General features: G+C 38.0%; 1 protein-coding gene across 1 annotated transcript; it reads left to right on the top strand.

Moving 5' to 3' along the window:
* Positions 1 to 1,035: 1,035 nt before the first annotated feature.
* LOC126831690 (von Willebrand factor D and EGF domain-containing protein) lies at positions 1,036 to 16,784 on the top strand. The gene is made up of 14 exons (XM_050562344.2): positions 1,036 to 1,162; positions 1,514 to 1,600; positions 3,437 to 3,769; positions 4,632 to 4,717; positions 7,103 to 7,166; positions 7,939 to 8,136; positions 8,565 to 8,764; positions 10,944 to 11,220; positions 11,843 to 11,995; positions 13,005 to 13,376; positions 13,531 to 13,791; positions 14,848 to 14,962; positions 15,895 to 16,162; positions 16,544 to 16,784. Exons 1-14 carry the CDS (start codon positions 1,112 to 1,114, stop codon positions 16,560 to 16,562), a joined length of 2,484 nt encoding a protein of 827 aa, XP_050418301.2. The 5' UTR covers positions 1,036 to 1,111; the 3' UTR covers positions 16,563 to 16,784.
* Positions 16,785 to 17,803: the final 1,019 nt, after the last annotated feature.

Below are 17,803 nucleotides of genomic sequence, written 5' to 3'. Positions count from 1 at the left end.
TCGTTTATTTAGTGACTATAATTGTGTGAAACTGATTTGAGGCTTGGCATATATATAAATATTGTGGCGTAATTGTCGAGATATAAGGAGATATATGGAGATATTTATTTATGGTGGGTCACCCTACAAATGATCGTTAGACTAAGTAAGGCACAGACTGACCATTATAAGGGTAAAATGATACCCGGGGTCAAACAGCAAAGTTACCACAGCATCACAACCAAGTCAGTGCCAAGGGCACGTAACCTTTCTTTTTGGGTAAGCCGACGCATATCAAAATTTGTTTTCTGGTCACTAAAACAATTAAACTGATGTTTCCACCCTGGAATTCAATGCCACAATGACTGTAACATTCAAAGTCAGAGTCGTGCAAATCTTTGGTTGGACCCCCATGATGATCCCAAGCATCACATGCATTCCATGCGGTAGCTATTGGTGCGTTTGGGCGTCACATGTAACTGGAAATGTTTCTTCTGTTAGGTTCTATAGTGACTTTTTTCGTAGTCATTTGCATATTTTAGTATTATGCCCCCAAAATCAAATATCCCCTACTTTTTTTGAATAGTATATATCGAATTGTGCGATGAAACAACAATCCCAAGCTGTACCGTAATATTCATCAAATCTTGTGATATCTGTCACATAGGGGCCCCACATATCTATTTTGATTGAAAACTGCCGACCCTAGGATTATCTTTTTTTTTTAATTCCCGCGTCGTTCTGTCGTGAGCGCGTTCTTAATTAATTGCGTATTAAGTTTGTTATAATATCCTTTTGGTTATGGTTGGTGTCAAGTAATAAAATTCTCCCTCGGTAAATGCGTCTAAAGTATAATCAGTCACGAAACGAAACACATAACGATGTGAGATTTAATGTTTTGTCAGGTCAGACCATCGTTGTTTCTTACTAGTTCTACGGTGTTTGATAAATTTATAATTTGGAGATACAGACGTACAAGAATAGGTCAGCTTACCTAGTAAAAGTGAAGTTTTAAGTTCTGACTGTTTATAAAGCAGAGCATGCTGAAATCTGGTACACAGTCACGTGGTATATTAACAGTAGGTTTGTTAAAGAATTCCCTGCCGTACAGATAACAGATGACATCAAAACAATGACATTACTAAATGAAGATGACACTGGTCTAACAAGTGTTGGTTTCCAGGTATAATACTAGATTCCATTAAGATGCATTGGTCATACTACGCCATACTCTACCGACATTCGTTGACTAAGTTTACCACACCAATGGGAACAAACGTCAATCAACACTGCAGCGCAAAATGTTTAGACCTCTTGACTCCCGATCCCAAGTGAAGCCGGGATTGGGCCAATGTTGTACTGAATCGTTGATGTTTGCTAGAATGAACCGTGTAATTTGACAATATTATTAATGTTGGTTATTTACATTAGCTGTCTTTGATAAAGATGCTATTGCATATTTTAAATTATTAAGCCAGGACGATACCCCTTCCATTTATTAATACACGTTACATGAATCACTATTCTGTTTTAGATCAGATGTGGCTATTCAGTAAGTTACGAACGGGATTCAGAACGGAGCCCAAGCACAGAGAGTGCAGATAGATTCATCGGCATTGAGGTAACATCTGCTTTAAATAATAAGATTTTGATAAGAATATGGGAGTAATGACAAATTACACGATACAGCTGGTGTCCTGTGTGGACCAGGAACCGACTATGGCGTCATCGTAGCCATCTTGGTTGTATGATCGCATATTGAAAATCGAAGTGCTTCAACTCAACTATTGCACATTTGTCCGATGATTAAACTCACCAAGCCTCTTGTTGAAAGTACATGAATTAACGGAGTCTTGAGAGTTTCTAGAAGAGCGTCTCCATACGTAGAAGAAAATAAATCCAATAAGATGAGTTCCTGGTTCAAATAACAATTGAATGACAACCTTTGATCTCCATTAGCTTAATATATACTATTCAAAAAAAGTAGGGGATATTTGATTTTTAAGTGTTATTAAAGTCACCTAATGAAACTGACGAAGAAACAAATGACAAAATGAAATGAAGTTCACATTCATCGATTTATTCCAAATGATCGTTAGACTAAGTAAGGCACAGACTGACAGCAAAGTTACCACAGCATCACAACCAAGTCAGTAACGGGTAAATCCTCCTCTGTTTGCCAAACAAGCATTGATCCGACGTGGCATACTCCTAATGAGACGTCTAAGGTCATTTTGGTCCAGATTGTCCCATTCCTGTTGCAACGCAGCAGCAAGTTCTTGGACATTGGCAGGACGTTGTTGACGTTGACGTAACCTCTGTCCAAGCATGTCCCAGACATGCTCGATGGGGGAGAGGTCGGGACTCAGTGCTGGCCAAGGTAATGTGGTGATGTTCTGTTGTTGGAGGTAACCTGTAACGATCCTGGCCCTGTGACATCTTGCGTTGTCATCCTGGAAGATGAAACGGCGGCCATGACGTCGTGCGAACGGCACAACATGGACTGCCAAGATGTTGTCCCGGTAGTACTGGCCTGTAACACGCCCTGCAACAACATGTAAAGCCGTTCTTCCAGCAACAGTGATGCCTCCCCACACCATAACAGAACCACCCCCAAATCGATCATGTCTGATGACGTTAACGTCTTGGAAGCGATGGTTTCGACGACGCCACACCCTCCTACGTCTGTCCAAAAAATCAACAGTGAACCTTGACTCATCTGAAAACATCACATTGCTCCAGCGTCGATTATCCCAGTGTTGACGATCCCTACACCAACGACGTCTTGCCTGAATGTGATGATCTCTCAAACAAGGGATCACGCGAGGACGTCGGGCGCGAAGGTGACCCCAATGCAGTCGATTCCGAATCGTCTGGCCACTCACTCTCATACCAGTGTCTGTTTGAAGACGAGCGCTGATCTGATTTGCTGTGATGACACGATAAATCGATCCTGGGCTTGAGTTGTCGCCCTTGGTCGACGTGAGCGTGGTCTGTCCTGTACAGATTGTGTATCACGGTATCTGGACCATAGCCTGCTTATGACAGACTGAGAAACATTCATCGTCCGCGCCACAACCGCCTGTGTTGTGCCGATCTGTAGCATGCCAAGGGCACGTAACCTTTCATTTTGGGTAAGCCGACGCATATCAAAATTTGTTTTCTGGTCACTAAAACAATTAAACTGATATTTCCACCCTGGAATTCAATGCCACAATGACTGTAACATTCAAAGTCAGAGTCGTGCAAATCTTGGGTTGGACCCCCATGATGATCCCAAGCATCACCTGCATTCCATGCGGTAGCTATTGTTGCGTTTGGGCGTCACATGTAACTGGAAATGTTTCTTCTGTTAGGTTCTATAGTGACTTTTTTCGTAGTCATTTGCATATTTTAGTATTATGCCCCCAAAATCAAATATCCCCTACTTTTTTTGAATAGTATACTTTTTTTGCAGATATTGACACCAGTTCTCGATGTGCAACAAAATACGAATGCGACTATAGTTGTAAGGCCAACAGTGGAAATTGGTTGTGGTATATCTTGTAATCTCAAGGTCAACTTAATAAAGCCCCAGGAAAATGATGCCTGTCTGCCCGACCCATTTGTATCCAAATGTAACATTACTTTAGATGGCAAAAACTCAACAAGAAATTATTCTATGGTTGTCAAGACCAATTTTCCTGCTGCCTATGGAGAAAAGTTTGCTGTACAGATTTTGAGGTTTAAAACACCCAACTTTTTTTTCGCACATAGACTCTGGGAAAATTATGAATTTGGGGATGTTAGAGTAAGTACCATTATCTTAATATAGGTAGTATCCGTCGAAAGTAATCATATTGTTATAAGAATAATCATATTATATTTGAAATGAAATGAATTGACAATGGAAATGGAATAAACACCTACGCCAAGTTTAAACATTCTATCCGAAAACATGTGACAGACGGACAGACCCATTTCTTGGAAAGGCGAGGGACAATTAAAATATTGAGTAAAGAAACATTGCAGTATTCTGATAATGATTAATGAATAATGTGTATAGCACAATGCATAACTGATAATATAATTCTGAAGTTGATTCTGGTTAGTGTTTGTATTTACGTATTTTAGTTTCGACACTCAAGACAGCGTATCCCCATCACTATTTGCGTTATCAGTCTGAAATTTGGTAGGAATAAGGAGCACATCACTGCATTCCCAATGACATATGATGGATTCCGGAAATTATCGAGGCTTTCTGTTGTGTTAAAAAAACCATTTTCAACCGTTTGGTAGCCATATTTATAGCCGCCATCCCGAATCAGAATTTCGCCGAAAAAAAAATTCTTGCAGCTAGACAAAACAGGAATAATCATTGGAGAGCAAACTTTCGATTTAGTTTACTTTTGGGTTCAGTTGGAAATATTTCCACTTCCCACGACTTTCTGGTGACCTTTGGGATTTACATATGCTGACTGACTTCCACTAACCACTGATGTTGTAAATGTCGAACTTCAAGTATAACTTGCGGTGTTATGGGGACTTGAACATGGATAATTATGTCATACTTTAATATGTATTTGATGTGACTTGGCTAGATATTATTTACATTTCGCCGGAAAACATAAGTACCTATTAGCATTTCCAGTTTTTATTCATTTTAATTACAGGTTAGAATCACAACTAATACAGCAGCAATAAAGGGTAAAAAGTGTTATGCTGTACCTGATCCGCACATGTCTACGTTTAACGGCATGTATGTACCCAATTTTTAAATTAAATTTATTGAAACATCATGACAGTGTATTTGAGGTAATATGATGTAGTTACTTGTCAATTTGTTGCACAATTGGAATTATTTCCCAACAGGTTATATTCGTGTCCGTTGGTAATTCAATGATTTGCAAGTTTATTCTTACTCCAATGCCATCTCGAATAATAAACAGGGATTAAAACCGTTTTATTTCCTTCAATTAGGCTTTCTTTGGGCTAAAACAAACCCCGGAACCATTTTGCTTGCGACTAATGAATGAATGAATTAATGGCGAGATTAATAAATCGGTAATAACAACGTGCATGTATGAATCATAATACACGACCCCACTATCTTTGTGATCAAGATAGTCCCTGCGGTTCGTTTGAAAAGTTCTAGTAGTTCCATTTTGTGGTATGCTATACGATATGAGAGAGAGAGAGAGAGTGGGGGGGGGGGGGAGTGGGGTTTAACGTCCACTCAACACAAACTAGGTCATTTTCATTTCGGGACTAACATATCGTTTAATTTTATTTCAATCATTTGCTTGCGTGTAGGGGTCTTTAGCAGTTGGAGGAAACCAGAAGACCCGGAGAAAAACCCACGAGGTTGGACAGGCGACCCTACTCCTTGTCACGTACAACCAGGGATTCGAACCACGCCAGTTGACTCAATGACAGGCTTTATGATACAGCGCGCACGTGCTAACCATTCGGCCATCCCCCCGACCCTATAAGGCATAGCCCACGAATTATGTGGGGCCTAAGACGACCATGTAGCGGAATTCTAAGCAAGCTAGACATTTTGGCAAAAGACTCACACGAATTGAAAATGCAAACCTTGGCTTTGCTATTTTTGTTGGTTTTCTTTTTCAAACACAATTGTCCTAAATTCATAATTTACAATTGAAATGACTTGTCGCTTGTGTCCACTTTGTTTGAAGAGAGTGGTTGATTAGCAACTTTTAGGCAACGTTGGTGAGTTCGAGAAAGCCTTGCCAAAGACACTGTGTGGTTAGAATAAGCTTCCTATATTCTTATTATCTTGTGTTTCGCCAATGTATATTGTAAAATCAATATGTCGTCCTTGTTTTCGCTGTGGCGAATAAAAATGAAATAGTGTTTAAATACTATTCTGCGCCAACCAGGATGAAGACGGGCATACTCCATTCAGGGCGATATGAGAGAAATTTGCCCGTCAAGCAGTCCTCAATTTACTATTATTTCGATATCCATCAATCTTGAGTTCTTTTACGTGCACTCCACACTTCAACGTGTACATAGGACCCCGGTTGTCGCCCCATTCTAACGACTGTTACAGTATTGGGTCTGTTTAATTTCATTAATATGATACTTTATTCTGCTTGTAGCAAGGGCACCGGAACGGCGCGAGGGTCAGGGTACCAAAAGATAGGGGGTGGGGGCTGTTTAGCGCGCCTCTAGCATTCCAAATTCCAACATAAAACCCTTTAAAATACATGATAATGAAAGAGACAAAAGCCTGATAATTCACAATTTTCGTATCATGAGCAAGGTTGAAAACTTTCATCATTAGGGCATGGGTATACATGTGTACCCCAGAAAAGGGCTCGGTACCATTTGTATACCCTGGTACCCGGGTTCCGGCGGCCCTGGCTTCTAGCATATCAAGTACAAACATCTTAATGTTAAAGACCCCATAATTAACTAGCTTTGTTTGGCACGAGTGTGCCAACTCCCAGACGCTCTCTCTCGTCCCGTCTCGTCTGCTGGTCTCGTTTCCATTCTGGGTTTATAAACCCTTCTAGACAAAGCATCTCATTACACATCTGGCCACTGTTGACTGCATCATATCAGATTTAACATTTAGTACCGTTTACTTATAAGACAAAGGACGTTAAATAAAACAGGCCAGCCATAAGTTTATATTATGGTAATGACTAATGAATTCCATCAAAATCCCCATGGGTGTCAATCGCTGACATAGTAATATTATAATCTATTCTGCTTCCATGTGTCAAGATGGCATGAAGCGTACCTAATACATCTGTCATTATGTAACACGACTCAATGCTATTTATTGTCAGGTTCCCCCTCCCACGCCATTGATATCTGAAAATCCCGACGAACGTTTTCGGCCACCACCGGGATCGAACACTTGATCTCGAAGAAGGAAGCGACATTCCTATTATAGATTCACCTGTCACAATATCGTAGTTTAAAACTGATTGCTTAAAATGGCACAATACCCTGGAGAGTATGTTTTTAACATCATATCAGAAACCCATCTTTATACTTTCATCATACATGATTTATGTTGGCACAAGTATAAAACGTAAGCGTGCATAATAAATCATTTTAAATAAATGGAAACAGAAACGAAATATGACTGTATTTATCTTTTTTAAAGACAATATGAACATCCATATACAGGGATTTACACCATGTATCAAAATACAGAATGGAAACAAGAGGTGAGTTGACAAGATAAAACCTTTTTTAAGTCTACTTTTCGCAATACTCCCGGTTGTATGGGGGGGGGGGGGGGTATTTCAATTTAAAGATGTCTAAGAAGATAATTTATAAATTTTATATTTTGCTTCAAAATGTTGGTAACTTCGATTAGTTTGGAGGGGATTATTTTTTATCTCGGGAGCGGCGTGGGTATAATTTATTTAAAATTGTGTGATTTCAGAAATTATATGTGTTGCTATTGAAAATCAATGATGATTTGAATTTTGAGAAATCCTGTTTTGTTCGAGAAATTATTGCTTTTATAATTTCGAGAAATTATTGCTTTTATAATTTCGAGAAATTATTGCTTTTATAATTTCGAGAAATTATTGCTTTTATAATTTCGAGAAATTATTGCTTTTATAATTTCGAGAAATTATTGCTTTTATAATTTCGAGAAATTACTTTTATAATTATTTTATAATCTGGATAAACAATCTGATTAAAACAATATATATCAATAATACATCAAAATAATGTATATCAATACCTGCTTGATGAATGGAGTTTCTCGCACGTTTAATTTGTTTTCTTTACAAACACAGCCTAACACCCACAGGTGGCCTTAATATTATTCCTGACAGGTGCGACACTCACTTTGGGACTAGGGGAGATAATGCTATCCTTCAAAAGCCATTGGTTGATCTACAGACTACTGTTATTCCCCGTGATGTATTCCACAGTTTAATTATAAGTAATATTTTATTGTCGTGAATCTTTTGATTTTTACAGTTACAGATACAAACCGAACCATGTTGGCCCGGCGCTCCGGTGACATGTGTTTGTGGTGTTGCGGTATGTATTGGTAAAGAAGTTTATGTTATGGAGCACTGTTCAGCCGACTACTGGAAAATAGGATATACCCAATGTGATAAAACAGCTGGTGTGTCTTTACTAGAAGTTAAAAGCGTTGGTTCAAGTAAATTCAAGGTAGGTGATTTACAAAGTCTTTAGGCCCATTCAACTGATCATTAACCGTAGATGTTGATTTACTTTGACACTTTTACGTCTGAAGATAAATTCAGTAGGCCGGCAATTAAACTGAATTAGACTTTCAAGAACTCAATCTTTTCGAGGCAAAAATGGTGTCGTATAGAACCTACGTTATCATTAATCGAAATAATTACACGGTTAATCAACCAAATTCAATACTTTTTTTTACTTAAATCAAATAAGCTAATCTCCTTTAATAATGTTATCATAAATTCATCACAGCCAATTCGAAAACACAGTTACTTGTGCTAATATGATACATGTATCCATCGTTGAAAGTGTTCCTTGATAAATGCAATTTTTAATTTCGGATTAACTAAACGGATATGTATAACGCTATAACTGCCACTTTGTTGTATTGATAGATTCGGCTTCCAAGTTCGACAACTATCTCTATCGCTAGATATGGCGGACAGATGATGGTGCATGTATTTCCTTCTGTTGCCGATGAGGGTTACGCTGAGGGCTTGTGTGGTAATTTAAACGACAACGTTTTTCGAACCAGAAATCGTGCCACGGTGCCATATGACAGATGGGGGATGCCGACATTTTCTAACTCCTGGAGGTAATTATAACCTTCACAATATTTAACATGGCGTGTGTATCGGGTTAATACAATAGGGGTCCTCATTTGTAGGAAGTATACTGCCATTGGGAATACTGCATCACATAATGCGTTGACAAGTAGACTAATGTGTAAATATAAATGTTCTTTAATGAAAAGTCTATACAAAAATATGATGATGATGATATATGATTAAAGTTGTTTAATGTTGTCTAACGATTAACTGAAAAATACAAATATAAATTCTGTCAAAATAACAGTACATTTCAGCTAAAAACTACCACTGATACATATTCTAATTACAACTAAGATTGGCAGGTAATAAATGCAAAGACATGGGGAATATTTGCTATAAAGGCTTTACTTAGTATAAAACCACCACCAGGTAAATAAAATATAAATGGAAAATAGCATACAAAGAATATAATTACATAAATACTTCAACTCATAATAAGAAGACTGACACAGTTCAAAAAGTAATTAAAGGGAGATAACTGGCTTTAAGTGATCAATGTAAACATTGCTTCCATGCCATGACGAAAATGCAACAGAGATACGACTGACAAGCCTGACATGCAATATCAATTAAATAATACAAATGATACAAATACCATGTTTTTATACCCCTATACTCTCTAACACTGGCTGACAATGACAATATACTGACAAAACCATACAGTTTGGTACTCGAATGACAACAATTATATATGAAACTGGCAACGACGAGAACAACATGACTACCGAAGTTACAATTGCATGGCGCTGTGTTCTTTCAACGGGAAAATAAGAGGCACATGAATATACTGTTTGAATGGCATTTAGTAATTGAACACATTGAAATAAACACAGCAGTTTTATGGATAACAATTATAGAAAAGTTATTATAGAAAACTGCTATTATAGAAAAGTCGATGATACGTTCGTAATGCTGAAAGAAGAAGATGACCCCGGCTGCCTTCTACAACACCTAAACAACCAGCATCCAAGAATCAAATTCACGATGGAGAGAGATAACTGTGGAACCATTCCCTTTCTAGATGTCCTTGAAGTACCATCCAAACCAGTGTATATCGGAAGCCCACGCATACCGATCAATACATCAATTATAAATCCAATCATCCTATTAAAGTTAAAACAGCTATCATCTCAACACCCGCCCACAGAGCTAAGAAAATCTGCAACCCGGAACTCCTCAATAAAGAACTAAGGTTATAACCCCATATTGATTAAGTGGTTTCCATCTATGTGTACATTACGATTAGAGGTTTATGTTTTTTGCATATGGTTTCATTATAAGATCAAAGGTCACTGTTCTCCTAATTTATGGTTTCATTGAATGTTTTGATTGTACATTGTATATATATTTTACTCCTTCTGTCTGTATCAGTATTGTGCTTGATAACGACAAGAGAATCATTGTTGAAACGTGGCTTTAATTGAAATACAGTAATTGTTAGTCACATGAATCTTTGTGGTTAGTCAAAAAATCATGAATATAAATAATAATGAGACGAAAAATCAAAAATAATATTACAATTAAATAAACTATAAACATTACTTTTAAGGTTTTCTGGCCATAAAATCATTCATTAGAGTATTATTAATGGAGTATGACAATGTTATTAAACCCAATATGCTTTGATTTTTTTTTCACACTTCTGTATGTAACTGTTGAGACCAATTTAACCTTGGAAAAACCCACGCGATCAAATTTATATTGTTCCAACATGTCAGCCATCTTCTAGCAACGGAAAAACATGGCTACTTTAAGATGAGCTGAAACTCATTTATCTATCTCTCGATTTTGTCCATTTGAGCCAAACATTGAGGGGTGAATGGGGTTCCCTGGGAGTGATGGTCTTTTCAGAGGTGTAAAAAAGGGTCCAAAGCGACCCAGGAGTGATTTATGGCTATAATTGGCGACAAATAATAGTACTGACCCTGATTGTCTGATCGCCACCGTCTGGTATCACGTGATTCAGTCTAGAACATGAATGTAGCTTAATACGAAAAACTGGGGTTTATGATCTAAGGGGGGTGAAAGAGAAGTTTGGGTCTCGAATGGGAATGAACAAATGAAAAGGGTTGGGAAATACTGGTATAGAGCTTTGTGTTACAAATCAATAAATTTGATACATAATCATGACATGTCTAATTCAACCAAATCTGTATGTTATAGCGTAGAGCATGCTGGGATTAACAATCTGTTCTCAAATGACGTCACCGATCTGGACCCTGTTAATACTGGTCTCTTCATTTGTGATTGTGAAAATAATGTTTGTATAAATAACAAGAGGTGTGGCCCATTAGATGTAGAAAGATTCACATCAACTAGTACATGTACTGTAAATCATTTTCTGAAAAAAAGAAGTACAGTTAATAATCGCAGGAGGAGATGGTCTTTGGTACCAGAGACGAGTGTCATTAGCGGCAGTCACACTATTATCAAACGACAGGTACGTTTATTGGTTCCCTACCGGTCGAACTAGAGTATATCTGAAGGTTTTTTTATACCAATTATCAAACTTAGGAGATTGTTGAATATATAGCAGAATGTCGTTGGATTCCGTTAATTGTTTTAATGAATTATGACCCTGTATTGACTATATCAATGAACATTCGAATTACGCAATTGTTTTAGATGTAAAAAAAATGAGGTATTTGATTGGAATTTAGTACACACAAAATTTATTTGGATTTTATATTTTACATTCACAGAAATATTCTCGCACTATCAACCTTCTATACGACCAAATCCACATTGTCTAAAACTGACGCTACTTATAATCAGACACACACGTGGTGCCCCCAATAGTCACCGAACCCTTCGGTCAACCAACCCATATACAACTAGGGTTAAAGCATAGTATATGTCAAGATACTATGTTTGTTGCAGTAATGAAGTTTTCCATCGAAATACAAACAAGCAAAGGAAACAAACCCACCCTTGACACGTGAGACCCAAACCGTGACTCATTGACATAATTGTGATCTATGGAGAACGTTATACCAATTAGTCTCCCAACCTGACCACGTTGCCAACAATTTGAATCGAAAATAGATATGATTTTTTTGCAGGCTGAAACAACATGGATAAACGGATGGACAGAGAGTTCTGCAACGGATTATTGCAATAGTGTATTTTTAAATTCCTCGATAGTTCAAATTTGTAAAGATATCCCTAATGTAAATGTACAGGGTGCCTTGGACAACTGTATTTTAGATATTGAGGTAAGAATTCCCTTTTGTTAATTTGATGGGTGAGATGTATTAGGACACAGGAGCGTTATCTGTAGGTTGGTCAGCCGTACGTTAATTACGATGGCTGGCTGAAAAGGACTGGGTTGGAACAAACCTTTGCCAGCAACAATTACCATCATTAAACGGATCATAGACATACGAACTGTAACTATGGTGTTATTATTATCTTCCTACCTTTGAACCTACCCATTGAAATCGACAGACAAATGGACAAAACTGACTATAGGGCAGTCATCATGTACCTGAAATTGAAAGACTAACCCCAACACAGATACATGCCGATATAATCTCCAGTTTAGGGGATGATGACCCGTCCGTTTCCACAGTAAAGCGTGGCAGTGACCGTCGTCCTTGAAGGCCATCAACAGCAACAATTATTATGAAGATGGCTGGTCGACGGTTGACCACTCGACATTTCCAGTACTGTCTGTGCTTCTCTCATGGCAGGCTTGAACACATCATCGCCAACGAGTTAAGAATGACAAAAGTTTCTGCAAGATGAATGACCGAGGTCTTGACTGCGAATCGGAAACGTGTCAGATTCTTGAAGCACCGTAACAATCTGCGCCGTTTTGAAGCAGATCCTGATATTCTTTTCGCCAGATTTGACTCCGTCACTTACACCTGTTTCCAAAATTTAACAGGAACTAGTCTGTCGTCATTTTTCTAATAATCATGACGTCATGTTAGCTGGAAAAAAATATTTTCCTAACCGGCAGCCAGACCTTATTACATCGTTAGCAATAGTGTGTACATCTCGAAGGGGACAACGTGGAAAAATAAATGGAACCCACCTACTTTGTACAGACCTTTCACATATTTTCAGTCAGTCCTCGTATCAGATGTTGTTTCGCTCACCGCGCAAATTCTAACCACTTAGTGAAAATAAGTCTTCCATAACTGATTATCATTCTTGTAGTTTGTGAATTATTGTCAGTGGACATGTCTTTGTAAAAACGGTAAATAAATTTTCTTACAGTTAGCGGGTGACACAAGTTTTTCACCGGTTGCCGTGGAAACCATAACAGCCTCATGTTTTCATGAAGTAAGTTATGATACCAGATATCAACAATCAACAACAGACCAACCATCCATCTTTGATCAGATAAAACTAGTAGCCTGTCCCTTAGAATGTTCTCGACATGGTACCTGTAATCAAGGTATTTGTACCTGTGATGACGGGTTTGGAAGCCTGGATTGTTCAATATCGCTCAACACCCCTCCTTTCTTAGATCACGTCACCAATGATGGATACTGTGATTCTTTAAACAGCAACTGTTCAGAGATTTCAGCATTTGGTGGAGACTTTGTTGACACTGATTCAATTCGCTGTAAAACACGAACATATCAGGTAAGATACATCATTATTGAAATAATGTATTGCCTTTCATTGTAAATAGCCAATTGAGTACGTACACTCTTCGTTCATCACACCATTCTTTTGAAAAGTTTTGTGGACTGATTTGTTTTATTGTGATGAAAATGACACTTAACTTGCTTTTTAGCTGACTGAACAAGGTTCACCAATATTCAAAGAACAACGAATTGCTTCACCAGTCTTCGAGAGTGTTGGAGAAGTGATCTGTCCTTTGCTGAAACCTGACTCGACGTCATCTATAAAACCAGAAGTTGAGTATGGAATAGTATATGGCGTATCAGTGAGTAATAGTGGTGACATCTTTAGTAACGAGAGTCTGGTAGTGGTGTATAACTCTAGATGTCAACAATGTAACATAGTTGGAACTCAAATACAGTGTTCATATAAGGTATGTTTAAATAACCAACCCGTGTGCTTAAAAGAAGTGCGTCTACTCATATGATCCACCCCATGTTTCACAACGTGTTTGTGTTGCGCCGTTTTTATTCTTAAGCGCGACTAACAATAGAAATATAACCAACCTTATTACAACAGTAGGTACAAAGTGTGACGCTCCTTTGGCAGCGAAATGGTGTAGCGGTTTGGTTGTGTGGGGAATTCTTCTGCAAATGTTCCCCAGGATCCACACCCCGGTAATTTATCTGCCACAAGTGATCTATCGACCGATCACAAACCTTTTAAGAGGAGAAGGCGGACTAGGTAAAAACTAGTTGTGCTATGTTCATCTCTTTCTTCAAACAAATGGAACACAACTGTATAAAACTATCAAGCGTTATTATGCATTAAGACATATATACAGGTAAGTTTTGGTGAACTGTTCTGTGTAATAGATTAAAGCTATACTGTTCATTAATTACAAGTAGTTGCAGGCTGTATCTGTTCCGCTAATATAAACTGAACTGAAATGAAACAGGTTTGACCGCCCTACTATTCAAAACCTGCTGGCCATATTAAGAGCGACAGGGGCCATGCACTTACTTTGCGGGAAAGTGTACAATTACAGCAACGGTGCGGTCTATTTTTCTTCGAATTTCAAATTGGCAAGATTTCTTATACGTGCATGCCAACTACTACACGAGGCTTCTGATTTTCGTCCCATCCGTACGACTAGACACTCTTTCTACCAGGCACCCGTTCGCATCACTATCTCATCGAAACCACGCTGATAAATTCAAGGCCAACACTGATTTTGAACCAGAGACCTCAAAGTTTTTGGGCTGGCGCCATAATCTCCACTGGGCCATCGTGATTCCCAAACAATGAATTATTCCTACGATTAAATACAGCAAGGAATGGCTCTTACACACAAGATGTTGATTCTTACTATACCTGTATTTGTCTCTATTGACTTGTGTTGTGCATTAAGGGATTTATTATGCTTTCATCTTTCCGAGAAAATGTAAATAATATATATATCTTACACATTTTTTACAATCCTTTTTAGGGTGATTTTTGTATGTCTGAGGGAGAATGTTATGAAAATGATGAAAGACACCCCGCGTATACCTGTTATAGCTGTTCAATAAATGGTGATTCCAGATCGTGGAAATATAACCAAGGTCAGATATTTCAATAAAATTTAGGCTTTTATAATGTACCCTGTTTCTTGATTATATTAAAGGACAATGTTGCTGTCCACTAATAATACATGAGTAGATCGAACTGGCCTATTGATAAGAGGTATATAGGCCATTTTCAGCTCACTAATAGTGCCTTTGAAGGGGACGAGTTGTTATTATGTCAGATATCCACCAAATACTGAAATCTCAAAACAGTTGTTGTTTATGGAATCACAGTATCCATCATTGGTGACGTGATCTAACAAAGGAGGGATGTTAAGCCATATTGAACATTATTTAAAAACATCTAACTCCCTTCATAAACATATCAGTAATACTGATACCCTACTTCTAGCACAGATATATGTTAAATAAGATTCGAAATGTGTTTAACCAAAGCTGTACTGCAAAACATTGGGTATATGATTTTTAGGATACGAGCAGATATTGGTATACGTTTTGTCAATCTTGTTTGATTTGACTTAAAGAGAACTCTTGTCAAAAATTGTTCATTAACGAAAGTTATTGTATTGTTCATTGAACCCTTGTAAGTCCAAGTATTTGAGATTTTAACCATGTTATAAGGAGTAACCCAATCAAGATACTAGTTCGGGCTTCAGTGTTACTTAGAGGTATTGCCCCCGTGTCGGTATCTTCTTATGCATGCTGTACAGCTCCTACGAGTTTTGGGACATGTTTGAATTTTTAGGGCATATTGGCGATGAGAGTATAAGATTTTTAATGGCATCCGGTGCATATCACACCTTGGGCTAGAGTTATAAATATAGTAAGGGCGAACCCGTAAATACTAAAATTGCAAATTATTCTGTAAGTCAACATCACCGCGGACACAAACCAGTGTGCTCGGAGTTGCTATGAGAATGTCGTATCAAAGAATACGACACCGGTTTTATGTCATCTATATACTACAGGTGCTGACTGTCCAGACGTATCGACAACAGAATCAACTAGTCTTGGATCGACAACAGAATCAACTGGCCTTGGATCGACAACAGAATCAACTAGTGTTGGATCGACAACAGAATCAACTGGTCTTGGATCGACAACAGAATCAACCGGTTTTGGATCGACAACAGAATCAACTGGTCTTGGTGATAATTTATGGATAATCGTTGGTGTATCGGCAGCTGTTGCTATGCTGTCGGTGGTCGCAATAATCGGATATATTGAATACAAAAAGTAAATAATATAAAACAAATATAGTATTTTATTTATAGTTTCGGAGAACTAGGCCCGATATCTTAATATTAGGGCAATCAAAGAGATTACCCTGGACATCATCAAAACTCCGTACACCACTAACAAAGCTGTATATATATATAGTCGGACCGCTTTAGACAATAGAAATATTATATAGTACCTGCAGTTAAGTAATTTTGAGGATAAGATAACTCAGCATTCATCTTTCACCATGAAAGGAATGAACAACTTTCGATAAGATTTGAATAAAGAGTCGTTCTCCACCTGAGGCTATTTTATGTTTTATTTACTAGCATCTTATATCTGAATATCAAACAAATCTACTGTAGAGGTAAAATAATATGAAATGTTATATTTCAGACGACATCCTCCCAAGTGAACACCGGAACCACCCAAGCTGTATATAAATTACTGAGGTCAAATTAATCATGCTGGCTTCATAATACAAGTATATGGTTTATTCATGAAAACTCACGTACAACTCCTGGAAAGAAAGAAAAACTAATTAAATATAAGCAACTTATTATACTTAATAATGGCCCATTTTTTGTTCACATTACTACCAGTGTTTTTTTTATTATATCATAATAAAATGTTTACCTTGCTACCAATTTATATCTCGTGTTACCTTGATCCTTTTTCCATGGTCTAATACCCAGGAGTTCCATAAAGAACATACATTACCCATAGGTCACTTGGTCAAACTTAGGCACCGTGGGATTATAATTTATCTATGCAAGTCAATGATACAATCGTCTGATTTAGCAACTCATAGGCTATCTCAGGTTAATTCAGTTAAACACAACAATAAACACCCCAATGGGCATGCGTAATGAGTGCCACCTATGTTATTTGCCCACTACTACCGGTAAACTATGGAGCCACGGTGGCTGTAAAAGTAAGATTTTGGATAGCTCATCTGAAGGTCCTGTGTTCAATCCCAGTATTGGCCCCGAAAGTCCATCGGTATTTTCCGGCGCGATTCCCTGCCCGCTTTCCGGGCAAACTTTCTATTATAGCACACTGTATAGGACCTTAGTCCAGTCGGGACAAAAACAGTAGGACATAAAACCCCATTTTATTTTCCGGAAACTAAGGTGTCTAAGTGACGGTTTAGAAGATCATTGACATGTTCACTTAGGTCATTTTGAGACTACAGATAATTTATATAGTGATCTGTGAATTGCTAGGGATTCGGGGTATTCGCCGTTTCCTAAATAACTACTGAAGTGCATTATCTATTTAAACAAGTGACTTCGTTAATGCCCCATCTGAACGACTAGACACACGTTCTTTGTATGGTCTTGGTATGCAGGTATCACGGTGGACTAGTGAGGAGAACTGGCTCAGGAACACAATGTTTGTAGATTAAGCAGGATACACAGTTTATAACTGCTATGATATTACAAATATCAGCACAAGCATGTCTAGGTGTAACCCCAAAAAAGTATTATGGTCACCCTCAACTCTGCTCTAACTAGAGCAGTTAACCCTTACCCACAATCTCGTCAACAATCATGTGCCCTAACCCTAGACTAGCATGGATAGTAGACGCGAGATCGATTAGGAGGCCTATTCGATTCCGTTTCCTTAAATAAAGACACAATGCCTTTAGCAGGG

This window comes from Patella vulgata, chromosome 9 (genome assembly GCF_932274485.2).
Source record: "Patella vulgata chromosome 9, xgPatVulg1.2, whole genome shotgun sequence".
NCBI classification, from domain to species: Eukaryota; Metazoa; Mollusca; class Gastropoda; family Patellidae; genus Patella; species Patella vulgata.
The sequence above is the reverse complement of the archived record's forward strand: the minus strand, read 5'-3'. Positions and strand labels throughout refer to the sequence as shown.